The 27,081-nt window shown below is 45.0% G+C and overlaps 1 protein-coding gene across 1 annotated transcript in view; it reads right to left on the reverse strand.

Moving 5' to 3' along the window:
• Positions 1 to 6,168: 6,168 nt before the first annotated feature.
• Positions 6,169 to 27,081, reverse strand: part of pex5la (peroxisomal biogenesis factor 5-like a) — a gene marked incomplete at both ends in the record, with an annotated part of 61,615 nt that continues 40,702 nt past the window's right edge. Inside the window, 9 exons of the mRNA XM_079739989.1 lie at positions 6,169 to 6,370; positions 6,929 to 7,086; positions 10,204 to 10,369; positions 12,342 to 12,560; positions 13,798 to 13,868; positions 17,517 to 17,660; positions 18,372 to 18,488; positions 25,193 to 25,288; positions 26,811 to 26,840. Coding sequence (XP_079596115.1) covers positions 6,169 to 6,370; positions 6,929 to 7,086; positions 10,204 to 10,369; positions 12,342 to 12,560; positions 13,798 to 13,868; positions 17,517 to 17,660; positions 18,372 to 18,488; positions 25,193 to 25,288; positions 26,811 to 26,840 — 1,203 coding nt within the window. The remainder of the gene's footprint in view (positions 6,371 to 6,928; positions 7,087 to 10,203; positions 10,370 to 12,341; positions 12,561 to 13,797; positions 13,869 to 17,516; positions 17,661 to 18,371; positions 18,489 to 25,192; positions 25,289 to 26,810; positions 26,841 to 27,081) is intronic.

The following is a 27,081-nucleotide window of genomic DNA, read 5'->3' on the forward strand; positions in this document are numbered from 1 at the left end:
ATAACGGGATTAAAATTAAGTAAATCAATCAAACCGTCATAATTAGAATGAATAGATCGGATGCGCCCGATCTACAAAGGATGATTTACACGTTGGTATTTTTCTTTGCACTTGATGCATTACAGCCCAACCGATTTCACAAATTACAACTGTAGTTACTACAGGTGATATTCCCAGCGTTTGGCTAAATTAGCTACCGTATATGTAACGCCTCTTCGACTCGCAATCAACCTTATGCAATATGCAGTGAGATCCGTCTCTCAGCATCTCGAGTGTGTCTAATCACCCCCGGTGTGAATAATGAAAGAGCTGTGTTTGTCTCACTGGAACAGCGCCGTTCCCCTCAAAGACACCACTCTGGCTTCTCAGAATGTTTAAACACCACGGTGCTGCTCCACTTCAGTGATCTGATGTCAACCACGGAAACCCTGCCTCCTCCCGTGTCCCCTCCGCTGAAATGTGCTCACCTCTTACGTGTTACTCCTCCGAACCGAACGTGTTTTCCGCTCGCTGGCTCCGTTTTTGTAGGCCATGCTCCGCAAGAGAGCGGACAAACCCTCCTGTGAGTTCTGTTTGCCAACCGATTGTTCAGTCCTTTTTATTTTAAAGTCATATCAGCTTTTCTTTCTTTTGATACTATTCTCCTACACAAGATTGCTTATCACCCACCGGTATCAACTACAGCCATCACTGACCGTAACTGGACTAAAGCGACACAAAAATGCATCCAAAAAACATAAATGTCTGTAAATATTGGAATGTGTTTTATTCTAATTATTTTGACATTTCTTCACTGCTAGTGGTTAACCCGTCTTTAAGGGGGGAAGGCATGCATTTAAGTTGCTGTTTCAGGAGATTCATTTGCTGGAATGATTGTCCCCGTGTGAACATGAAACACCAGGAGTTATCCAGGAGCAACCAATTACTGCACGCAGGCAGCGGTGCGCTCAGGCTCCCGTCTCAAAACCGCTCAGGTCATGGAGTTTGGTAATTTCATTAATTTTCTTCTTTCGCTGGGAAAATACCTTATGTCGTGAAAGAACAACGGCATAACATTGGTTCTTTGAAATGTTCCATTGTTTCCTACACACACTGTTAACACCTCTCTGATGAATGCTTAGTATATGAGTCGGAGTACATTGTCAGTACTCTTCGTCACCGAGTTATACTTAATGAGTACTTCGGTAGCCTACCGTGCATACTTTTTTACAGTGTGGAGTTCAAACGGTCTCCCTCTCTCTATGCAAGTCCCACATGAATCTATACCCACAGAAACGGAAGTAATAGAATGCACATTATGTTCCGAGGTTGTTTCAAAATCAACGTCACGCTAAATTATGTTATCAGCTTAGGGCTTCCCTCTTCGTTTCAATGCACCTTCTGTTCTCTCTAGGCCTACTTCCTGTGCTTGGCTACTGTGTTAATTATGCTAACACTCAAAGTATAAATATCCATTTTCTTGTTTTGGCTTCCCCTCAGCCTCAGGTTTTTTTTTTTTTTACTGAAGTCCTCTTTATCTCTCGGGTTGTGAAGGGTAAATCACTTTCCTTTTCGGTCACCAAACTCGCCTTTTGTACCGAAGGCTTGTGCACTAAATGTAGACATTTAGTAATTTGGATTGTACAACTGTACCTTGTGGGAGTTGATTAGACTTTTTCATTAAACAAAGTATCAAAATTATACTATTGTCTTTTTTTTTTTGTTGAAGCCATGTCTGAAGTTTTGATTACATAAAATCCCTGAATTGGAGATTTTAGTTTACTTTTTTTATGTTTTCATCAAAATATTGCTGTTGATACAGTATTTCACTAGTGCAGGTGAATACTGCTGCCATGACAGTTTATACTATGCCTTGTAATACTGCATACCTGCAATGTTTGGATAGTTCAATAAACACAAATGTTATTGACTTGTGGCACTGCTGCTTTGTTCGGAATCAAACATGTTGCACATTGGTGAAAACAGAGACAGTAATAAATGGACTGAATAACAGATTTTTTATTTTTAAAAGATTACTTTCATATTGTATATTTCAAAGGTGCTACTGTGTTTCCTTGTGGCTGGGTATACAGGTAGATTAATATGCATTATAGATGCTTGAGTAAACTAGTAGAATATAAATGCTAACGTCATTTCTTGCATCAAAATCAAGGTAATCTTAATTCTAGTTGTTTTGATAAGTAAAGAATTCTGAAGACAGGTATATGTACTTCATGTGGCAGATAAGTAGAATAATGGACAAAGGTCTATGTATTGTACACAAGATACCGTGCTGCCCAAAGACAAAACCCACCCTATAAAGCATGTGTAACTAGAAAGTACCTGGTAATTCTGTTTATTTCATCTGCCTAGCATTATCTATAAAATATGCCAAATGATATAGAGCATGTTATTACTGGTATAATGCACCATAACATTCAAGTTAATAACTTTTAAGTCCAACATATCATGAAGTTACAGTATTGTGAGTGCTATAACATGCACGTGGTAATGATTGCATTAATGAGTGTGTTCATTATTTGACGCTAACACACCAAATGATCCATGAATGTGTTTGATGTTCAGGTCTTCTGAGAAGAGACGGATTAGAGACGACTACACAACTTGCTTGTTGATCTCATTTTAGATTGTGTCATGACTGAATAGATAATAGTAATGATGTGATGTTCGTTATGTTAATCTAGTTTTGACATACCGTAAAGGTTTGGCAATGTGTTACTGTAATGTTTGAAGGGTTTGAAAACAGTGTGAGAACTAGATTTGATTGGTTGTGTATCTTGTGTACAATATATAGACAGAATATATATACACACAAAATATTTTTTCAATGTCAAATTTGAAAGTGCATGGTAGAAATATTGCCGGGTAACTGTAAGGTTATAATTCATGTTATAGGTTAACTGGGAGATCAAGAGAAAGCACTTGGTTTTTGCAAGTTCATGCATTAGAATTTCAAAAAAATAAAAACTAAATGGCAAAAAAAAACGTCAAGCATTGAGGAACTGGCATGCATCAACCACGGGCCAGTTTCTCCTTCAGGCGCATGCTTAGTCAGTAAACCTGAGAAGGTGTGAAGGCCTGTTGTAGCGTCTACAAAAACAAGACATCCTCTTCTTCAGGCATCTTATCCGAGTACACATCCACAGGGGCTGCTGTGCACACGGTGGTGATCGCAGAGAAAAGCCAGCGTTTTGGAAAAAAAACGACCTTGTTAAAAAAATTAAGTATTTTTTATTTCTATTGAACTACAAGTATCTAAATTTGAAATCGCAAGAAAATAACAAGCACAGGCCTAGCAGCCCATAGGAAAATGCGTGTGTGTATTAAAAGAAACGATTTATGTTTTCAAGCTTTGTTTCTAAATCATGCTGATGGGGCGGTTAAGATTAGGAAGGGGATGACAGAGGGCAGACCACACGTAGTGTTTAGATACAGGGGGAATACTCAAGCAACGTCTTGCATCGTCTCCTGTTCGCGGAAGCCTTCCAGGGAATCATTAGAGGTGGATTTGGTCAACGGCTTGCTTGTGCTAAGACTTGTCCCAAAGCCTTGCTTGGACATGCCAGGTTTCTAATCGGTTTCTAATGCAGGGTATTTTAATTTGAGTCGCATTCAATTAAGTGTCAAAGAGCAGGAACCCATATGACTGAGCTGAAGGCATTGCAAGTTGTCTTTAAAGACCAAAAAAAACAACCGTCAAATTAAATTAAATTTGACGATGTTTGTAGTGGGTTTTTTTTTTAAGTGCAACAATTATAATGGACACCAACATCTATTTTTGTGGGTAATGTTACTTAAAAAATATGGTGCTATTGCAACATAGATCTACATGATAATTTGTCAGCTCAATGTATTCGCTCAGTTGGTGCCTTTTGAGTATCTTAAGTCCCTTTATTAAGTCCTTACAGAATAAAGTAGGTGGCATACACCTATATGCTGTGCTGACTGCTCCTTTATTTGTAAAACTGTTCTCTAAAGACTGCAGCCTCAAACCACACCCATATTTTCCTATTTTGCAGCTCAACTGTCAATACTGGCTTACGCGATTGTTAATCTTGGTCATTGGCAGAGATACCAGCAGTGAGGACTTTGATGTTCAATGGCAGTTTTCTTATGTGTCCGGGAGTGAAAGGAAGTCTTTGAGCTTCTCCAAGGCTCAGAGAAAAATATATGCCTGGCCCTGCAGGTATAAAGCAAATCTGACAGAAAGCTTTGAAGTCTTGTCATTGCATTTGATGAAACCGAGGTAAGGAACTGCAGCGTCAAGCCATAGTGTGCCAGAACAAAAAATACACCTTTTTAGTGTGGGGGCTGCCTGGCCCCTCCTTGCTCCTGAAATACATGATTCTGAATCTACTGGAAGTAGTTAATAAGTAACATTCCTTCTATAAAATCCCTTTAACACACACATTTTTAGAAGAGGAAAACAGTTGGGTGACCGTTGACCTAGTTCCATCAAAGCAAAACACAAAGCACTTTGTTTTTTCCTTTGGACATTGGTCCAAAGTTCTTGCAGCCAACTACAGAGACGCATAAGAAATACAAACATATTTTGCATAGGATACTAGGGAGACAGAGAGAGAGAGCGAGAGCGAGAGCGAGAGAGAGAGAGAGCTAAACAATGCTAAAATAATGGGGGTTTTGCTACAGGGCAGGGCTGTCATTTACAGTCCGATGCTCGGCTAGCCTCGTTGACATACCTCTCTCCCCAGAGCGACTTTCAAACTAAAGACAGGGAGGCCAACCACTTTAGGGCATATGGTCCGTTAGAACATTGCAATCGAGGGAATTCTTTTTGAGCTTGTGCAACAGAGAGTGAGAGAAACAGAGTACGGGGGAATATTGAACATTGAACACTTGAATGGTATGTACGGGGATTAGAACGATTGATTTGTTATCGTTATTCATCTTCTCTTCTTCAATGGTAAAAGTATGCTGAGATTTAAAAAAGTCAGCTGTAATGTAAGCAGACTGTTCAATCCTAGAATACTGATTCAAATATGATTGACGCTTGTGGTTGGATTCATTTTGGTTTTCTAATGTGTATTTTTTTTTATGTATTTCATGGTGCAGAAGAAATATAAATAATTGGTAGGAGTTCTAGAATATTGGCTTCTAATGCTGAAATTGCATCATAATATGTAATGCTGCCTACTAGTTTGAAAGTCATCAGAGATTAAAAAAAGAGAACAGGAGTACCTTGAATCGGTACTATTAAGAACAAATTGTAAAGGGTTCCAGATGCAAATGCAATTTTTAGTGTGCAATTTTTTGTTTTAGAAAGCGAAAAGCTAAACAAAGACATAAATAAACAAACAAAATACTAAATGGTGAACCAAGCTATGGTTAACGAAGCTCAAAGCTAACGAAATTCACTCCAGCCCAAAAATGGCTTAGCATTTTGTTTTTATAAAAAAACGTAAATAAATATTATTGTATGCATGCGTTCCAGTGAGGCTCGCTCCGCCCCTCCATGTACGATGAGCATAGTCCCTTGAAGTGCAATGAGGAAAATATTTGAAGGTCATTTAAATGTCCAATGTCCAACTATGGAAATGACCTACGCATGCAATGTTTTGAACATGGATGGGTAAAAACCAACAAAAAGAAAATGTCCCAGTTCATGCGTTTCCTTGTCCACTCCCTAAACACTTTCCTCTAAGGAGACATTGTCCTGAAGTAAGTAGTTGGATCCCAAAGTCTAGTTAAGTTTTTTTTTAAAATTCTTTTACAAAACATCTGCTCTGTACACGTGATCAAAATAGTTCTCTGTGACGTCTTCCTCCATCTCCTGTCCCAAAGCCACACTTCTCCTCCGCGAGATGAGTGGGGCTTTTAATTGACGGGTTCTCTAAGGCATTGCTTGTATAATCTCTGCCCGTCCTTGTGCTCTTCGGGGAAATCACCATTTACAGTGCAGCAGAAATCCATCTCAAAGTCGCCAATTAAAGCATGAACCTGTCCTCAGAAAACGGCTTCGGAAAATATATAGAACCGTTGGGTGTTGTTTTTTAAAAGTACCGTGCAAAAGGAAGCACAGTCATTCTCTAAAAAAACTGTCCATTCTTCAACGAGCACTTTGGACTCTTTTGCTTGGGTTTGTTTTGGAGAGACGTGGGACTGGGTTGGGAGGGGGGAGGGGGTCTCTCTCGTGGTGACACCACCCCCTCAAATGTCCAGGTTGAAGGCCTTCATGAGGAGATCCAGGTCTCCGATGTTGGCCGCTTGGAAGAGCTCCGGCTGGTCCATCATGGACAGGGCGATCCTCAGCGCGGCCCAGATGTTCCCCGACATCACCTGGTGGGACAGCTGGTGGCTCCTGCTCTTCCTCTGCAGACTCAGGGCCGTCAGGAAGTTACCGGCCGCCTCCCTGGAGCGGACAGATAGACGGACAGAATGCCTGGTTAGTCTGATAGTCCAACACATGGTTTTTGCCTTGGTGTAACACTGGTCAGCGTTGGCATCTCACTGGTTCGTTTTGTGGTTTAACTGTAGCTAACTGTACCAATCCTAGCTAGGAGCTATTTAGCAGTTGGCAGTTGGCGTGTGGAAACCGTGTTTGGTGTGTCCCTTGTTAGTTTTGTTTAACTGTGGACGGCTGTGTGGCGTTAGACTGAGTTTGTTTTGTGGCGTAGCTGCTCAGAGTGGGGTCCTAGTTTACCTGCGTTATTAACCCCTTTGTTTTTGACCATGCATTTTACACAAGCTTCTGGTTTTCCCTCACACTCTACTAGCCTCCCATCAGTCTTGCTAAGAGAACACAGACACAGTGCCGGACTTCCTCCCCTGAACATCAGCGGTAAAACTAGACCTGGAGCGCATAGCCTCCCAGACAGGGCTGTGACCCAGTCCTCGGCCCCCCCCCCCCCCCCCCCCCCCCCCAGGCAGAGAGGAGCTGGGACCCAGTCCTGGGGCCCACGTCCCTCACCTGTGTGCCCCCAGGTTGATGCAGCTGATGCCCAGGTTGTAGCGGGAGCGGATGAAGCCCGGCTGCAGCTCCAGGGCCTTGGTGTAGGCCTCCACTGCCTCCTGGCTGCGGTCCCCGTTAGCCAGCGTGGCCCCCAGGCGGTTCCACAGCAGGTAGTCCTGCAGAAGGTCAACACAGCTGCTTAGGAGGAAAAAGTCACCCGACAGACTGAGACAACATGCTGTAGCTATAGGAACAGGGAGTCAAGCTGGTCGAAAGACCTGGATGAAAAGATTGGTCTTTAGTCTGTTTAAGGCATGGGAATGGAGTGAGTCACTTTGAGCCTTTTATTTATTCAAGCGAGTCTCGTGGTGGGGGGGAACCTCACAGGAGACAACCTCAGGATGCACAAGGAACACAAGACCAATCATATGCACGACAAGAACGTCAGTAATAAAGTAAAAACGGGTAAGGTTTCAAAGATACAGGTGAGGCTAGGTGGACAAAACGGTTGCGGTCCCTGCCTCAACTCTAGGCTGTTGAGTACTCGGGCGTCAGATGGATGCAGATTATGGGTTGGCCTGTAGGGTGGAGGTACGATAGGTATGGAGGGGCAAGAGGGCAGAGGGACTAATTGAAAAATAATGGCAAGGTAGGCTTCAAATTCTGTCACTCCCAAATAGCGCTTATCTACTGCAGTTCAACCCAAGCGCCTGAGCCAAATGCAGCTATCTCCTGTCCGGTGATGATACTCCTGCAGAACTGAGCTGATTGCTCATCTCTGAATGATCCATTTGAATGTCAACATAAAGCGAGCCGAACATAAAGCAGCCTTGATGTGAAGAGATGATGAAGTGTATATCTCCAATAAATCACTGTGTTTGTGAATCGTAATATTGATGGTAAAAGTTCAAGTGTGAAACAGAGTTGCGAGTCCTTAAATAGCTCCACAACTAAAAGCTAGAGATCTAAACTAAACTTCTAAATGAGCAAACTATGCCTGTTTATTTTTACAATGCTATTTTATTTTTACTTTGCAGGCCAACATGACTCGGGAAAATCATCTGTAGAAGAAGTTTAGGCCGTTCCCATAACGACAAGGTTAATTCAAGGTGAGCTAATTTACCCCAGGGGGGGATAGGGGGCATTGTCCTGTACCCCTCTCCCCCCCTGAGGCGGTCTGCTCCAAGCAGAGGTCGAGACATTATGGGCCTTCATCTTTCCCTGAGCACTGAGATATAAACCTCTCCCTTTGTGTTCAAAGCTATTTATCCTGCAGGGAGGTCGGTATTACAAAGTCAAATACGGGGTGACTTAGCCGTGAGTAACATGGGACGGCACTCACAGAACACACAGAGACATTTGCATGAAGGAGATGCTGCAATGCAAACGGTATGCTAATGTTCTTTGTGTTAGTGTGTAGAACTCCGGAGTGTGTACGTCCGCAAGTGTTTAACCATCTTCTAAAGTGGGGATTTGTATGTGTGTGTGTGTGTGTCTGTGTGTGTGTGTCCGCTGCACTTCTTTATGTGTGTTTGTGTGTGTGTGTGTGTGTGTGTGTATGCCACACTTCTGTGTGTGTGTGTGTGTGTGTGTGTATTTGTGTCTGCTGTACTTCTTTGTGTTTGTGTGTGCGTGTTTCTCTGCTGTACTTCTTTGTGTTTGTGTGTGCGTGTTTCTCTGCTGTACTTCTTTGTGTTTGTGTGTGTGTGTGTGTGTATGCCACACTTCTGTGTGTGTGAGTGTGTGTGTGTGTGTGTGTGTGTGTGTGCAGCACTTCTGTGTGTGTGAGTGTTTGTGTGCGCACCTTTGTTATTAAAACATGCAAGCTGACGGGTGAATGAGCTAGCATGTGAGCTAGCTGCGTGTGTGTGAATCTAGCTTGCCAGTCTATGGTTCATGAGTGCATTGTCTCTCAGCTGCGTGTGATGCTAGGTGTGACAGACTGCCTGCTGTGCTTTGGTGCAGATGATTAGAGGAGCCTTCCCTTGATGACGCTAGCAAGGCTACGTGAGAAGTGGATTTAGAGGGATTTATGTCCTTCCCATCTGGAAATGTGTATGCATAATGTCAGGGGATTTAAATTTGTATTGTGTATGTTAAGTACATTCTATTTGTATATCCCTTAATCACAGTTATAGACTCAAAGGGATGCAGGCCAACCTTTACGACCCCTAACCCTGACTTTAATGCTTATGTACGTTGTGTGTGTGTGTGTGTGTGTGTGTGTGTGTGTGTGTGTGTGTGTGTGTGTGTGTGTGTGTGTGTTTCTGTGTTGAATGTGTGTCCCTGTGTGTCTGCGTTGTATGTGTACGTGTGTTGGTGTCTTTGTGTGTGTGTGGTTCTGTATGTGTCTTTGATACAGCCCCCGTTTCTGTGATTGTTTGTATATCTGCATTTCATTATGTATGTGAGCTTTAGTGTGTTTGCATGTGTGTGTGTGTGTGTGTGTGTGTGTGTGTGTGTGTGTGTGTGTAAATATGGGGTTCTGTATGTCGCTTTGAAACAGCCCCCGTTTCTGAGACTGTACATGCGTATGTGTCTTTGTGTGTCTGCATGTGGTTAATAATAATGCATTTTATTCAAAGTGCTTTCCCGAGACACACAAAGACACTGCACATCCGCTCGAAAAAGACTCTTCAGTCAGCATGCTTGTCAGTGTGCACTGAATGCGTGCGCGAGCATGTGAGGTGCATGAGGTGCGTGGCTCTCGATGGCTTCCTGCAAGTCTGCCTAGTCTGGGTTGACGTTGTTGTGGTGGGTCACACATCGTGGTGGTACTTGGTGGTGCGGCGGTGAATCGATTAGCCATATTTTTTGGGTCAAACGATCTCAAAATGAATAGAATCAAGTTAAAATTATATATTTTTATAAATATATATATATATTTACCAGGTGGGATACCAGGTGTGAGTGTGATTAGCCCTTACAAGCCGTTTGAAAATCTGCCCCTTCTGACATCACTAGTGGGCGTGTCCACCTAGATCTGTGCTGGTTAGATGAGCAACGTTTACTTCAGTCCACTGGGTAGGCTGGTGGACTGATCTATCCAGCACACATCTAGGTGGACACGCCCACTAGTGATGTCAGAAGGGGCTGATTTTCAAAACGGCTTGTAATGCTTATCACACTCACACTTGGTGGTATAATATGTCCCCTTTAAATCAATGCGTCATGTTTTCAAACTCCAAAATAGTCGTTTTGAATCATCGTGATTTCAATATTGACCCAAATTTGACCCCCTTTTGACCAGAATCGAGCAGCTCTAAGGGTCAGGGTCCTAGGACCTACTGTACCTGTGGCCGTACTGAGAGGGCGGCGTTGAAGGCCTCCACGGCCTTGTTGAACTCCCCGCTGAGGTTGTAGAGCACCCCCAGGCCCGTCTGCAGGTCGGGGTCCACGCTGTCGCAGTTGTTCCTCACCCCTTCCAGGAACAGCTCCCGCGCCTCTGGGAGCAGGCTGCTGTGGACGGGGACACACACGGATGGCATGACCACCCACACATGAACACACACAGACGTACACACACACACACACACAGACGTACACATTCACACACACACACACACACACATGCACATAGACACACACAAGGCAGGAGGGGATTAGCGAAGGTTAGTGCTGTTTAAACTCTAGCAGTGAAGGAGAGAATCGCTCCTGGGCTCCCTGGCAATGGTGTGCAGAGGATTGCGTCATCACAGCCTTGAGAGTTGAATGCATTAATGGGTTAGTGTGAGTGAGTATGTGTGTGTGTGTGTGAGATCGAGAGAAGGTAAAACCGTAAAAAAGAAAAAAAGGAAAGGGAAAGCCGATCCTTAAATGTATTTTTTCTTTCTGTCTTGAGGATTGAAAGCTTGGCTGGCTCCTCTATGTTCACCTGGGTTATTTTTGTTTTAGTACTTTGCTCCAATTCTTCTAAAAACATTTTTCGTCTTAAAATAAGCAACACATCTTAATCCATTTTATTTTTCGCTAATAACCAGAAATCTTGAAATGACGCACTTGGGAGAAAAAATAAAATTGTTTTCATTACGCATACTATTCCTCAAGGCTGACATGAGTCTAAATATGGCTGAATTGCCCCGGGCAGCTTCTGGAACTCCTTACAGTAGCGGCTAATTAAGACAGCTTTCAACCTCCCCAGCAAGATCCCTGACACCTCAGTCCTCACTGTGATGTTTCCAACCAAGGACGGCCATGGACAGGCCTGCTGTGGCTGAGTCACTCATGAGTGCATGAACGACCACTGCTCTCAGGAAGTAAGTACAGTCCCTTAATAGTGTCAATCATCAGATTGCTCATTTTCTACACCGGGGCACATGCCTGATGTCGTTCCTTTCATCTCAGCGCTTTTAACTTTGAGGAACATGATTGAACCCTCGGGCGGGTTATTCTTTATCTGATGGTTATAGTGCTTGATTCCCAGCCAGCGAGGTTCTATGTTCGAACCCCAATGGTCACAGTAGAAAGACCATCTTACTTGCCCAGGGTAGGAGGGTACTTTATGACATGATTTAAAAACTGTTTTAAGTTGCTTTTGATACAAACTTCTGCTTCACGAATAACTAATATAGTCATGTTGCAGCATGCATGAGAAACAAAACTTTGTTGTACTACCTTGGGGTTAAGAACCAGGAAACAAAAATCTTGAGTAGGGGAGAGAATATTTCGGTATTTCACGATTCAATTCGTTTTGCGAATCTTCTGTGTCATTGTTTGATTCAAAATGAATTCTCGGTTCAGCACGGTTCTCGATTCGAAATCGACATTGGGGAGGTTATTATTCAGGCTCTACTCCAGTCCGCCGGGCGTTGAGAAAGGTGGTGTGGCAAAATATGCCATGAAAGCCGAGTAGCTGCAGTCCAACAAAGGCTTTCATGCCATGAAAGCCAAGTGTTATGTCATTATGTCATTTTTATATTTGGAAAAGTATCAACTGATTGCAATACTCTAAATAACACAGATGCAAACCTAAGACAAAGGAACAAATACAAATAAGAATATATATATTTGTGTTGTGTATGTTCAGTACATTTTATTTCTATATCCCTTTATCACAGTAATAATCAGTATTAACCTCAAAGGGATTGCAGGCCACATTTTACAACCCCTAACCCTGACGTTAATGATAATGCACGTTGTGTGTGTGCGTGTGTTTTTCTTTGTTGAATGTGTGTCTGTGTGTGTGTCTGCGTTGTATGTGTAGGTGTGTATGTGTCTGTGTGTGGTTCGGTATGTGTCTTTGACACAGCCACCGTTTCTGTGATTGTTTGCATATCTGCATCTCATTCTGTATGTAAGCGTGTGTGTGTGCATGTGTATCACTGCGTGTGTGTGTTAATGGGAGAATCCCGATTCTCCAATTAACCCTTCACCCCCCTAATCCCGCCAGACGTCCGTCACCCCCTCGGCCCTCCTTCCCGCGTTCTCTCACCACTCGTAGCGGCCCACGGTGGAGACCCGGGACATCCGCCGCTGGGACCCCGGGGAGCCGTTGGGCTGGATCTTGCCCTTGACCAGGTGCTTGTACTTGGGGTTGTGGCGCAGCCAGCGCAGAAGGGCCTCGCACGCTTCCTGCCGCATGCCCGTGTTGGTCAGACTGACGGCCAGACCCATGAGCGCCGCCAGGTTGTTGGGGTGGAGCTCCAGACACCTGGAGGGAACCAGAGGAGGCAGGTGGGTTTGGTATGGGGGGGGGAACTTCAAAGGGGTCCCAAGGGGAGAGGGGATGGATTCATGGGGACAGGCACTAGGGGGGGGCAACACCAGGCGACACCAGGCGATGGCTAATGATCCCCTAGGTGCAAATGAAAGAGCTGCTCTGCCTCGTTTGCATCAGTCTTAAAGTTTGTGCGCACCCCGCATTTGCATGGGGGAGGGGCGTGCAGATGGTGGGCGACTCGGTTGCTGAGACACAGAGTTTTGACTTTGGTTTTTCCCTGTGGTTCCCGTGGCTCCTCGGGAGTAACGTCACGTGTTTTCACTATTTGGACTATTCTGGTTATTAAAAAGCAGAAAAGAGCAGCCCTAGACATGGATTAACAACACAGATTAGATGATAAGAGTCCAAAGAAGAAGCCAGACTAAGATTTAGTGTTTTAATCAAGATTGTGTTCTGGGCAAGTTTGCCAGCCAGCCAAAGCTCAAACTTAAAATCTTGTTTAAAATCTCTCCCCTAATCCCAGCCATCATTAGAGACTGCACCGGCATGTGGTGAAAATAGCATTCCTACCGAGCTAGAATTGTGATCATGGTTACAGCCAGAAGCTATGGCAATATTGCCTATACAATTAACACGCATTTGTATTCAGTTTGAGAAAATGTAATCATTTTTACTTTAAAAACAAAAAAAATTGAACGGAACTAAATGATAGTGATATGTAAAAAACGATATGATAGTAGTGCAGTCAACCCTGTCTTAAGATGTCTCACTCTTCATTGTCTCTTGTTTATATGCTCAGTGAGGGAAGGGTGGTGTTTGCTCAATTAAAGGCCACCCATGTGTCTGACAGTGGGTGTAAGAAAGTGGGTCATCTCTCTATATGGTGCCTAGTGTTTCCTCTGCACCATCCCAATCACTGACTGGTGTGTGTGTGTGTGTGTGTGTGTGTGTTCTCACAGGACCTGTTGTGGCTGTAACTTGAAGATAGATCGGAGAATGTGAATGTGTGATGGCATTCTGGTGTGGCTAAAGTCAGAATTCGTTCTGTATTTTTATATCGCTGTCGCTTGGCTTTGAGTTTGATACACGTTACCAGAGCCTCCAAATGCCATTGTTATGAAACATATAAAACGTGGGAACCTTGAGCTTGTGTGTGTGTTCTTTTAATATATTTCATTATTTATGTGGTGTCCTTTCCAGGGGGTTTTATGAAGTTGCTGTGTGTTACCTCTGGAGGGAGACAATGGCTGCCTGCTCGTTCTCGTTCTCAGCCTGGGTGGTCCCCAAGACCTGCCACGCCTGCAGGGGAAACAGGGGTAACCATTAGACCGGGACGCTCCATTGACCTGCTGTTATTTCCCAGTGTATCAGTGACGTCTGAACTTGGTCACCGGTAAAGGGCTGATTATGGTTCTACGTCGACACAACGCAATGACGATGCAGACGCTTCGACGCAGTCGTGAACCTGTTTTGGTTCTGCGTCGGGTTTTAGCGAGCTGACCTATCACAGCCCTTGCTGCTGCGTCGCCTCGACTTAAGGTTACAATTTTTGGGAGGCACACGTCAGGCCCTTGCGGTGGACGCAAGGAGGGTCCGCAAGGACATAATGGGTCCGTGAACCCCCTTCGTTGCGTCGACGTGGAACCATAATCAGCCCTTAAGGGTGACTTGTCCCTGCACCTACGCACCTGCCGACCTTGTCTGAGACACAATACTTCAACGACAACGACATTATTATGAGATTGTCTAGTGACCTCAATAAAGGCAAAGTGGTTACCTTGGATGGGTATCCTAATTAGAAGCAGAGCTACTTTGTTCATCAAGCCTAGTTTTTCCTGAGATAAGGTTTTGAAAATGACACCACATGTGATTGACTTTCTTTGTTGTTGCTTGAGGAATCCATTTGGAACCAAAATGCCACAAAATCATTACACAACTTTATTAGCCGTGTCTTTTTTCAAATAGTATCGTAAAGTGGCTTTCAGCAAAAGGCTAATTAATTTCAGAGATTTAAGAGAAAGAGATTTAATTTTAATTTAATTTTCTTTGCCCCTAAAAACTCGAATTCATTCACGAGTGCAACATACTATGAGTTACTGCTGACACCAAAAAACAAGAGATGTGAAATGACGTGTGAAATTCTGTCTCCATTGATATCCACGGATATTAATCAACATGCCAGGAGACTCCGACTAGGGAGTCAGGGCCATGGGCAAATTAAAGTATGCTAAACCTCTATCCACCTTGCATCGCAGCTTCCTGGTCCCTTCCTGGTGTGCTTTGCATACACAGAATGCATTTACATACACACTTCGGTATTTATTATGCAGCCATTTGTATATATTTAGGTAGCAGGTACTGAAGTACCCTAAATAGTTCACAGCGAGTGGTATCCTCTGACTTAACAGAAGCAAGCAGACCATTCTGGTGCAGCTTTACCAGATATGTCTTCGGAACAAACACTTCACTTCCTCTTCCCGGATTCCCTTCATATTCATTGATGGGTTGATGGTCATTTTAGTGGGGGTAAATACAGTGTGCAACTTGCTGATTTTAGCCCACCCTCCTGAGCCACTAGGCACTAGACTTTGCCAACCGGGTTTAAGAAGAAAGGACATCGGAAAACCAGGCTCCCTATGCATTCCCTATTCCCTGTGTTGATGACCAAGTTCCCTATGCATTCCCTATTCCCTGTGTTGATGACCAAGTTCCCTATGCATTCCCTATTCCCTGTGTTGATGACCAAGTTCCCTTTGCTTTCCCTATTCCCTGTGTTGATGACCAAGTCCCCTATGCATTCCCTATTCCCTGTGTTGATGACCAAGTTCCCTTTGCTTTCCCTATTCCCTGTGTTGATGACCAAGTTCCCTATGCAGGCTTCATTCAGCTGAAAAACATTTTGATCATAAGAGCTTTAGAAAGCACACTAACAGAGTTGAAATCTGATTCCACTACAGCCCTCTCATAAAGACTTCGTCATCACACAGCAGGTAAGCAGAATTTAGGAGGCAGTCTGGATTTAGTACTAAACAAGGAGGAGAAGGAGTAGAAGAAGGAGAAGGAGAAGAAGACAGAGAAGGATAAAAAGAAGTAGAAGGAGATAGAGAAGGAGAAAAAACAGAAATGACTCATATTTGTGAATGATTTAGCGTTCTTCATAGCGGGTCAAGCCACTAAAGCCCTCTGGGAGGAATATTCTGCAATCCCATTTGTTCCAAACATGTGGGCATATGCAGAAGCACCTTCCCGCCCCCCACACACACCCAGGGACTCCATAAGCAATCTGGATGACGGCTTTGCTCTCTGAGGCTGCAAGGATGTCCCTCCTATCGGGCTGAGCATATAAGTAGAATAAGAAGGGGAGACAGACCCGCCAAATGAGCTATTACCTAGCCCATTGGGCAGATGGAAATTCTCATCAGGCATAACATAACAGCATGGCTGTGCACATTTTTGCTACAGTAAACAACTCTATTAGTTGGGAGGGGGGGGAAAAACCCTTTGCCCTCTAGAAACGAGCAAAGTCTACGTCACACAGGCTGTATCCACCGATGTTTGCTGGATCATTGTATTGTGTGTGTGTGTGTGTGTGTGTGTGTGTGTGTGTGTGTGTGTGTGTGTGTTGACTTGATGTTTGTCTCTCAATAAGGAGAACACAGCGCATATGGCATCACGAGTGTTTGAATGACTGTGTTGGCGAATGGTTCTTTAATCCCTGTTTAATTGCTACTTGCCTAGCGGGTATGGATCTGTGAGTCTGTGTAGTCGAATGATGTTCATTCTCTCTGAAACAACAAACACTATGATCCATAGCTAGATGACACAAACACACCCACCCACATTGGATCTGATCACTGGTCAGGGACACTAAAACTCCCTATAGCTGCTGCTACTGCAGAACAAATACTCCACAGTCTGATTCTGAGCGTTTCATTGGTGCTCGTTAGAGATTCGCGGGTTGAGGGATTGGCCCTGGTGACCAAAGTACCCACGGGTGTCAGCCTTTTTTCTGTATTTATAATGTATTGATGTTTTGGGGGCGGGTTGGTTCAAATCAGCTTCAGAGTTTCTTTCTACCAGCTATTTCCTGTATGCCATCGTAATTTTTTAGTTGAAGTTTGGTATTGTACATCCTTTGATGCCATCATAGCCTGTCCTACGTGATATTTTCAGGTTCCTTTGTTGTACTTTTTTAATTATAACCTAGGTCTAGGCTGTTTGTATTCGTTAATCATGTTCACATGCAAATGCATCTTTATTTAGCAAATACAGTAACGTTTGGCCTGAATTCCTATTATGCTAACAAAGTCACGTATTGACTATTCATGCTGCACACAATGGCACAACAGCGGGGGGGGAAGCAGTCCATTTTCTTCCGTTTACAGACAGAAAAATACAGTAAACACGCGTCACTATCTCTCATGTGTGTGTGAGCTTCCGGATAGGGAGTATAGGTGGTAGGTAGAAGTCACATGGCAGGGAAAACACTGACACTCTTTTTGGGGAACACCTGCGGTACAAGTGGAAAATGGGCGGAGCCTAAGCAAAATGGCCGCCTGCTGTTTGTTGTCGGGGAGCGGTTATTGTTTTTAGATTTTTTTTTACGTGTCGACACTATCTAAGACTGTCAGTCCCCACTAAATACTGAACTAAACCTCAAACAAAGACTGTGCCAACTGACAGCTCTCGCCAGCCGACTACGAAACCCCATCCCCTGTGTCTGGTAAGTCTTCCCATTTAGCCTTAGCCACACACACACACACACACACACACACACACACACACACACACCCGTGTCCGTTTCACGCTCACAGGTAAAGCGTTCTTTGTTGGACTGCAGCCTTTTGGATAACATAACACCAAGCGTGCCGCTGAGGCCCGTGTGTAAGTCTGTGTCTGTGTCAATGTCTCAATGCATGAGCGTGTGCACATGGGGGGTTAATTCACCTCCGAGTCGTGAGGGTCTTGCAGGATGGCGGCCTCCAGCAGCAGCACGGCGTTGGGCAGATCCCCCTCCTGGGACTTCTTCAGGCCCTCCTCGAAGGCGTTGTGGTGCTCTTTGTAGGGGTTGTCCGTGTGGAAGTAGTAACCCTAGCATCACAAACACAAGGCGGGTCCCTGGATATGTGGTTTTGTGTTTGTCTGTGTTTACAGTCAGAATACGTCAGCCGAGTTTTAACAGCGCCCCGAGTTCTGGCAGCTAGAACTCATCCTTTTTCTGCCTCGCATCACACTGACGTTCTCCAGGGGCCTGTCCTCCCCTTAATGTTCAACTTTAGCATTTTCAAACAGTAATTATGATGGTGGGTTGGTACGCCGTTCTGAACACGGTGTCTTCGAAACAAGTGTTTTTCAATCTGTTTTTAATGAAACCCGTTATCCCTTAAGATGTTCTCCTTTAAGGAAGGATCATGCTTTCAGAAGCACCGTTGTGTTATCTTCACAGTATATTGTAATTCTATTTTATTACAAATTTCATATCTGTAATGTTAACCAATTTGATGATTCCCGTATCCGACAAAGGGACAGCTGTGGCGGAAAATCGGATGTTTCCCCGACACAAGAGAGCGATGAACGGAGGGGAATGAACAGAATAGGTTTGAGGCTATCTTAAAACTTTACGTTTTGAAGATAAGAACAGAGGAGACCTGCCCAAAGACACAGAAAACGGGGGATTCCCGCCATGGCGTTCTTCACATATCCAGACTCGTCTGCTAATTAAGACGAGTCAATCCTCAGCTGGTTGCCACGACAACATCTTTCCCGACCGGTGCTAGTGAGGTTTTGAAGCTGAGTGGGAACCTTCTCATGCGGCGAGACGGAGGAAGGCATCTGAGCCTGCTCGTTCTCCGTGAGCCAGTTCCTCCGGGCCAGCTCCTCCCACTCCGCCTGCATCTTGTCCCAGAACTCGGTGTCCGACTGCAGGCCGCCGCGAAGGGCAGCGCCGTTGGAGGGGGGGGGGGGGGGGGGAAGGGTGTGGAGGATGGAAAGGAGAGAATAGATTAGGATCACTTCACAACCATAATGTCCGATTGTCGCCTATGCTGCTAAATGTCACATCCGTCTGGCTCGCGGGCGTTTACGACTTTTGCAGTTCCGATGAGTCACGGGACTAATTGCGTTTCTGCGGATGGCTCGGGGAAGTTCATCAGAGCTGGGTGTCGTGTTTATGAGCTTGACTTTTCCGTCGTTGGTGACGGCTGTGTCCGCCGGCCTGCCTATAGCTGTTCGGCCGATGCATAAGATCTTTTCGCAGCGGTTGTGATGTGCGATATAGCAAAAGTCCGATAACGAGCTCCAACAAACTTTCAATACGATGAAATGATCCACTCATTCATTTGAGGGTACAAGAAGAGCAATACACCAGAAGCACTGTGCTGTGCAGAATATGGATTTCATTACATTTTTAGTACCAACTTGATCCAAGAGATTTACTATTATTTTGCTGCCAGTGGAGTAATCTACTCCTCCGCATACTGAATGTCATAGTTTGCAATAAAGTATAAATCTGTGTCATGCCACCTTTACAAAACAATACTGATGCGAACGCCATCCCATCCAGCACCAGCACAAATATCTTTCTTCTGGATTTTCCTTGCCACCTGTCTGTTCACCTGTCAGGTTAGGTGAGTTATGATCCACCACAACAGGCATTCTTGAGTTCCCCCCAGCTGTGCATCATCTGTGCTTGGCTCTCGTGTGTGTGTGTGTGTGTGTGTGTGTGTGTGTGTGTGTGTGTGTGTGTGTGTGTGTGTGTGTGTGTGTGTGTGTGTGTGTGTGTGTGTGTGTGTGTGTGTGCGGAAGGTGATTGACAAGCAGGCCTGGTTTGGGCTCCCTTTGTCATAGAAGGCTGGTAATTGCTTGCTTCCTATTCCTCCAACATATTGCATTGTGGGTCGGTAGGGCTGAGACCTCAGCGCTGCCTCTGTCAGGCGCTCGGGCTGGGGAGTGCCCACCCAGGGGAAGCTAATGCAGTGAAAGAGCGAGCAGCAGGACCCATGCAGGAGAATTAGTGTCTTCCTGTCACACCACTTTCAGTGTTTCAAAATAAAAGCGGCTGCAACGGAAAAAGCAGTTTGTACGCTTTTTATTTTTAGCAATGTGTACTTTCTGTCTTGTTGTGAATGTGTTCCGTTGGCCAATTTCATATCTCCATCCCTCCTTCTTTTGTATTGTCTCACACTTACTTACACCTCGGATAACATCTCTAAAGACAGAGACTAAACAGGCTTTAACAGAGTGTGCACACATCAAATGCCTGAGTAAATAATCGGCAAGGCTACAGCATGAGGCTCATTTGAATGTTGTAGTAGCTAGAACAATCCTTCACTTCATTATAGAAAATACCCACAAGGGCATGTCTTCATTATCATGCAGCTCTGTCTCCAAACAGGGTCCTTTTTCTTAATGTAAAACACTGCATAAAACATCTTGATTGCTAAGCAAACAAAAGGATGTCGGATGTCGTGGCCTCGGACCCTAGGCCATGAGGCGTGTTTTTCACTGTAATTATGATACCTTTTCATTAGATAGATGTTTGAGCCAATTAGTGAGATATGGAAGTGGTGTGTGTGGGTGTGTGCATGTACTGAGTGGGGGTCAGGTTAATGGAGAACAAGACTCCTAAAGAAGGTACTTTTTAAAGCCGAGTGCAAAAATGGATTTAATCTAAGGTGTGACCGCTGAAATGCTCCTCATGATTAATGGCTCCATTCCCTGCAGCAAGGCCTGGATGTATGGTAAACAGACTTCATTTATGGAGCACTTTTCAGCTCTTTACAATGATTGCATCACAATCAGCCATTCATACACCGTAAGTGGTGTCAACCATGCAAGGAAACAGCCAGCACGTCAGGAGCAGTTGGGGTCAGGTTTCTTGCTCAATGACTCCTCAACATTTAGCTAGGAGGTGCCTGGGGGCGAACCCACTCTCACTCCTGAGCCACTGCCGCCCCCGTGATGAAGGTCCTGTCTGCACTATTCATCTATTCATGTATGTCTGAATGGAGCACGCTCTCGAACTTGGCTCTGGTGCTGAGGGGATTATGAGGTGCTACGTGAAAAAGGCTGGAGTGACGGACTCCCTGCTTGTCAAAACATGTCACAGCCAACGCTAAACCTCCCGTGTGGCTTTTCGTCACTTCACCATTAATAGATCATTGACAACAAACAGTAAAGCGTGCCAAAAAAAATGCCATCTGACTTATTTACTGTGGTTGGCAGCTCCCATGAAAACCACAGCTGGGGAAGGGAAATGTAAATATTGTACCCACTGAAATCCAATTATTCCCTCTCAATCTGGGTTTTTCATTCGACAGTAATGGGCTAGAATATACAAATGTTGGCTGCAGCAAAAGGTGAATCTGCAGACGTTTGTGATTCATTCAGCTGAAACACATGGGTGATCATCCTTCAAAAATACAACGAAGTCAGACTCTGCAGCTGTTTTATTCATGTCTCTCATGCTTCCTCCCTCTGTTTGCACTATATTATAGTTAGGAGAAAAGGTCATTAATTATAAAAAAGGTCCTTTAGTAAAACGCAGCTGCGAGTTTTGGAAAAACTCACACGTAGCTGTTTGTATTGTTCCGACGGAAGTCTAAATTTAACTTTTGGAAGTATAGGCTAGAAGGGGTTTAAGCGTCATAACAACACACGATAATAAAACTAATAATATGTGAGGAGACTTGGGGACTCCATCTTTAAATTAGTCTACACTGTGGAATCATATCAGCAGAAAATGTACTGAGAAGGCGTTCAGAAGATGAGAGACGATGTATATTATATACTGGTGTGTATTTAAGTCTACAGTCAGTAATACAGTAATACTACACCATAGTACGGTTACTGCTTCAGGTAACTCTCTCTCTCTCTCTCTCTCTGCTCTCTCTACGTGTATATATATATCTGAATACAATTTAAAGTTTAGTCTAAGCACTGAAATAAAGAATATGAGCAAAACATTTCCGAGACAACTCCATCATCAGTGTGTGTGAGTGCATTGTCACACTCACTGTTCAGACGGTCTGCACAGTAATATGATTATCTCAGTAAGTGTGCTGTGTATGTAAACTCGAGACCGGCTGCCGTTGAAAACCAAGCAGGCGAGGAGGACCGACTTATCCACTTTACCTCTGGGGAGATTCAATTACCAATGTTACTTAATACCATTGACACAGAGTAGTCTCCTCCAAAAAGGTTTTGCTTATCCCCGGTGACAGGGACGCCCATGCTGATCACCCGTCCACTACCCAGACTGCAGCTGTAGTCACCCAGTCCAGGCCCACATAGAACGCTCAAGTTGGGAAAATGTCATTCATTAAGATACAAATATATTGAATTTGCCATTGAAAAGTGAAGGGGCGTCTTGCAACATGAAGTTGACTTTCCTAATTGATTTGATGTGTTGCATCAATGATTGATGTGCGGTTAGGAGTTGTGATTATTTATATAATGTTACTGAGCATAGTGAGATATTTCAGTTTCGAACAGTAAGTCGATAAGCTTGGGAACCAGAGGAATCTCGAGGGCTCATGTTTCATTTGCACTGCAGATAAGGTCGAGCTACCCTCCCATACAAAAAGATTTCTGATCGTCGTAGATGGGCTGAAGCAACTCAGCCCATCCCAACTCAACTTACCCAGCGCAACTGATGTGGAATAAATACGATGACATGCAGAGAAGCACCGTAGAGGCATTTTCAACAACAACAACAAAGATGGCTGCCGCTGATGTAGAGTACAGTCTGTTTATCCCGTTATTGAGACGGAACTGGATGGTATACTTTCTCAAAAAGTAAAAAAAACAACTTCACTTTAATCTTTTTTTGAACAGAACTTTGAAGAGTCTTTGCTGCAGGCTTGTTGTCTGTTTTTCGTCGCTCAGTGCTGCGTCTCCCATTTCATTGCTATGATTGGTTGTAGGTCTATCCAGTTAGTCCAGAGGCATTTTGGTCTGCGACAGTTGGAGACCGAAAATGAACGAGGAGTTCCCAATAGCCTAATTGCAGTTTGCACTTCCTCTGGCTGATGCCAGGCGAGTGAGTAAATGGATGGATGGATGGATGGATGGATGGAAAGAAGCTCTTCAACCCCTGTTCTAGTACACCCACATCGCTTAAAGGTGACATATTATACCCCCAGGTGTGAGTGTGATTAGCTGTTACAAGCCGTTTTCAAAATCTGCCTCTTCTGACATCCCAAGTGGGCGTGTCCACCTTGATGTATGACGGATAGATGAGCAACGTTTGCTACAGTCCACTGGGTAGGCTGGTAGACTGATCTATCCAGCACACACCTAGGTGGACATGCCCACATGTGATGTCAGAAGAGGCAGTTTTTCAAAACGGCTAATCAAATTCACACCTGGTGGTAGAATGTGTCTTCTTTAAACCCACCAGATTGCCATGCTCATAACGGCATGGCCTATTCCTCCAGTATCCAGACCAAGGAAAAAACGCTCTTCCTCTAATAACACACTCCCTCAACATCCAGCCTTTCGAGACACCCTTCCGTCGCCGAGAGTGTTCAATCTTCTCCCGCAGAAAAAGTTCCCTCAAACCAATTCTGGGGGGTAAGGAAGAGCCAGCGGTGCGCCTGCTGTTTTAATCAAACACGAGACCCCTCTCACCTCCCCCACCGCAGTCACCTTGATCTCCTCTTTATTGCTGCTGCTGCAGCGGCCCTGCTGTAATTGCGCCACAGACAAAACACTGTTACCCCCCCGCGCTTTCCCCACCCCGCCGAGAGTAAAAACGAAACCCTGGAGCAAGGCTGCTCCATCAGGGGGTCCTTGATAGGAGACGAACTGGGGGGCTGTCATTAGCCACGCACTGCCGGCATGACTTCGGCGTGACTCGTTCATCTTCCTTTAATCAGCGTCTTCCTTTTCCCCTCCCCCGCCCCCGCCAACCACCACCATGTCTTAACGGTTTGTTAAAATATATGCAAAAATGCATAAAAAAAAAAAAGAATAAACTTTTTATCGCGTCTGTTGTGTAATGAAGGTCTTTTAAGACTTGACGCTTGACGGAGCCCTCGGAGTGGGCGGTCTTCTTCAAAGCAGGAGGAAAGGAAAACGGAGGGCTTTGCTTAAGAGAAACTGAGGGCTGTGCTTAAGGCATACTGAGGGCTGTGCTTAAGGCAAACTGGAGACTGTGCTTAAGGGAAACGGCACTCGACCCGCCATCTATATCCGTTCCATTTCTTTTTCTCTCTTTTTGAGTATGCAGGTCGCAGTGGCGTGTGCATTTGACGTACTCACAGGGAGGAAATGATCTGTGATCAGGGACGATGATATTGGAAACTGGAGCCGAACTGGCTGATCGACGCAACAGCAGCAGCAGCGTCTCGTCTGCTGTGGGAGAAGCAGCAGCACTCAGGCTCTGCGATTGACGCAGGGAGATACTGTTGCCGATCGATTCCCCTTCTCTGCATGCCGACTGCCTTTTACGGGCAATGCCCTCCGACGGAGGTCGGCACGTGAAAGACTCGATGCTTGGCGAGCATCGAGTAAGACGGGTTGATCACCGGGATGATGTCGTCGACACGATGTCGTCGCCGTGACGACGTCAACACGATGATGATCATCAGCACAACGCAATCGACGTGCGACGTCATCCTCGTGATTAATGCCATTGGCATGATATCGTTGCTGTGATGTCATCTACGTCATGTCCTTGACGTGATGTCATCGACGTGATGTTATTGACTTGATGTCATCCACATGACGTCCGCGGTGTGACGGTCATGCACACATGATGGCATTGTTTGTTTCGAGGAGAGGCTGGAGTGGAGACTCAACATACAGATGCCTCTTTCTCACTCACTCACTGTCTGGGCTTTATTATTTATTTACCATCTTGTCTTTATCATCTGTCACTCAATGTGTAGTCTTTGTTTCCTTCTAGAACCAAACCCAAGTGCAACCCAGCAACAAGGTTCAGGGAATGGAATACTGTATCTTGTGCTTCAGTTACAAAACACGAGGGAAGCAAAACTGTACTCCTACATGTGTTTCATAAGGAGCTCATAATGTTTGAGTTCATGATGGTAATTTCCGTTCATTTCCTTGGGATGTAATTTTCTTGAAGGTCATTTTAATTTCCACTTTCTGACATAAGCTATATGAGGTTTCTAATGAAGCGAGAATGACAGGTGTGTTCCTCCACTTTCAACAAAAGGTTGACACATTTATTCTCATAATGATCCAGGCCGTATCCAACTGATAGATCCTCACATTAAAAAAGTCTATCATTAATTCGCTCTCTATTGTTATCTGTGAAAGTGATGGATATATTTCCACACCATTTAAGCTTCGGAAGTAGACTTGTGCAAATGTAATATGAACATGTCCCCAGAACTGACAGGACATAAGGACATTATGACAGAGCCAAGCTCAGCTAGGATAGACGGTTGGCATTTGGGTGGAAAAACAGAAAACTCACTCTGCCTAATATTAAACCTGCAGGTTCTCTCTTCACCTGCCATGCAGGGCTTCAACGTATCTCCCATGGAGGTATCCATCACTTCAGTCAATCAGGGAGTGACAGCTGTGCGTAGTGGTGGTGGTGGTGGTGCTGGTGGTGGCGATGGTTGTGATGAAAACAATGTGTTTGTGTTTACCTCCACGGCGGCCTTGGCGCGCTCAAACTCCTCCTCCAGGGACTGGTTCCTTGAGAGGAGCGCACTGCCCCACTTGGGTTCCTTCGTCAGACGACCCTGCACGCACACACACACAGACAGACACACATGCACACAGACACATACGCAACGAGACACATACACACACACATGCACACACACACACACACACACACCCAGAGGCAGAGGGAGAGATGGGCAGAGAGTGTGGCAGGGGTCAGCTTACTTCGTCTTTCTCGGCGATGGAGTCAAATAAAAAGAAATAACCAGCTTCTGCAAAGCCTCTGACACATGCTCAGTGACGGGCTGGAGCTGAATCCCCACCTTCAGCACCTCCAAGCATTCCCCACCTCCGACCGACAAACCCTGACCCAGAGCAGCATGCTCCTCTGTCAGCCTCTCAATTAGCATCCATCGCATCATGCCCTTTTGCACTCCAGCCATGCAATACTACGCTTGGGGGAAAAATATGATGATGAGAATAACCAAACTGCCTTTTACCAGCCTTGGTGTGGTTATTTTTTGTGCGCACAGTAGCTCAAATCACTGCTGCGCACGCGGTGTCAACCGCACGGGGAGAATTACTCTCCAGCACTTAGCCTTTCGTCCTCCGATAAGACTAGAATCCACTGTTAATGGAAACAGCCTAAGCCCAGGGCTGGCCAATCCATTACAGGGGATGTGGAATTGAATTAGGTTCCCCCGTTATGAATAGGAAGGGGGTAATTCCGCGGCCCTCAGCTAGTGTGAGCCACCGCTCGGCTGTCCGACGTGGATGAGAAAGTAGCTCTCTAGAACCGAGTGTGGGGCTCGGACGTTTCCCATGGAAATAGATCTGCATGGGAGGACAACATGGGTTTAACTGCAGGTGGAACCCTTTGGCTTTTCCCTAGAGGAGTCAAATACTTGCAGTGTTGCAAAGTTTGTTGCCTAATATCGGCATAATAATGACATATGTGTAGTCTTTCCAGTGGTTTCATGTTTTATGCTAGTATGTGTGCGTTTGTGTGTGTGTGTGTGTGTGTGTGTGTATGTGTGTGTGTGCGTGTGTGTGGCACTGTGCGAGAAAATTAATTTAAATCATTGTCAACTCTACCGAAAACATGAAGCAATCGAGTGTAACAAATGTAGGATTATATAGCACAAGAAAAGCCCTGTCCCTCCATTTTGGCACAGCTACCTTGAATCGCAAATCTGTATGGCAACACAGCGTCGACAACGCTTGCATAGCGACATGAATCAGTGAGGAACGCAGCAGGCCTGCTGAATAAGGCATTAGGTATCAATCAAGTGATGTCATTTCAGACGTCTCCTAAAATCAGAGGCTGGGTCGGTCTGTGTGTACAACAACCGGCCAATCAGGGCGCACGCAGGGTCGAGGTGGGGGAGAGGGGGGCGGGGGGGAAGAAAGCGCTTGACATTTGAACCGCATAGCACCACAAGAAACAGTTTTTGAGAACAACCAAATCTCCGGATTTTTGTTTTTCTTTTTAGGCGATTCAACTTTGGATTTTCGAATTTCAAGCGGTGATGCTGTTCTGTTGGTGCAAATGCATAGGCCTTTGGGTTCACATCGTAGCGGACGCATCGGTAGGCTTACATGTCTTCCACTAATATACTGCCTGTTGAGCTGAAATGGAAGAATTTGAGGGGTTAGCACAACATGGGAGGTTGAGGGGGGAAAACAAGCGGATCTGATTATACCATGGGGCAGAGGTCGGCATGCATTTCCCTACGCACAAAGGCAGTTGGGATTTGATTTACGTTTCATTTCAAGTGCATACATACTGCTGCGCACACACACACACACACACACACACACACACACACACACACACACACACACACACACACACACACACACACACACA

This window comes from Pollachius pollachius, assembly GCF_949987615.1.
Source record: "Pollachius pollachius genome assembly, chromosome: 7".
Classification (NCBI taxonomy): Eukaryota; Metazoa; Chordata; class Actinopteri; order Gadiformes; family Gadidae; genus Pollachius; species Pollachius pollachius.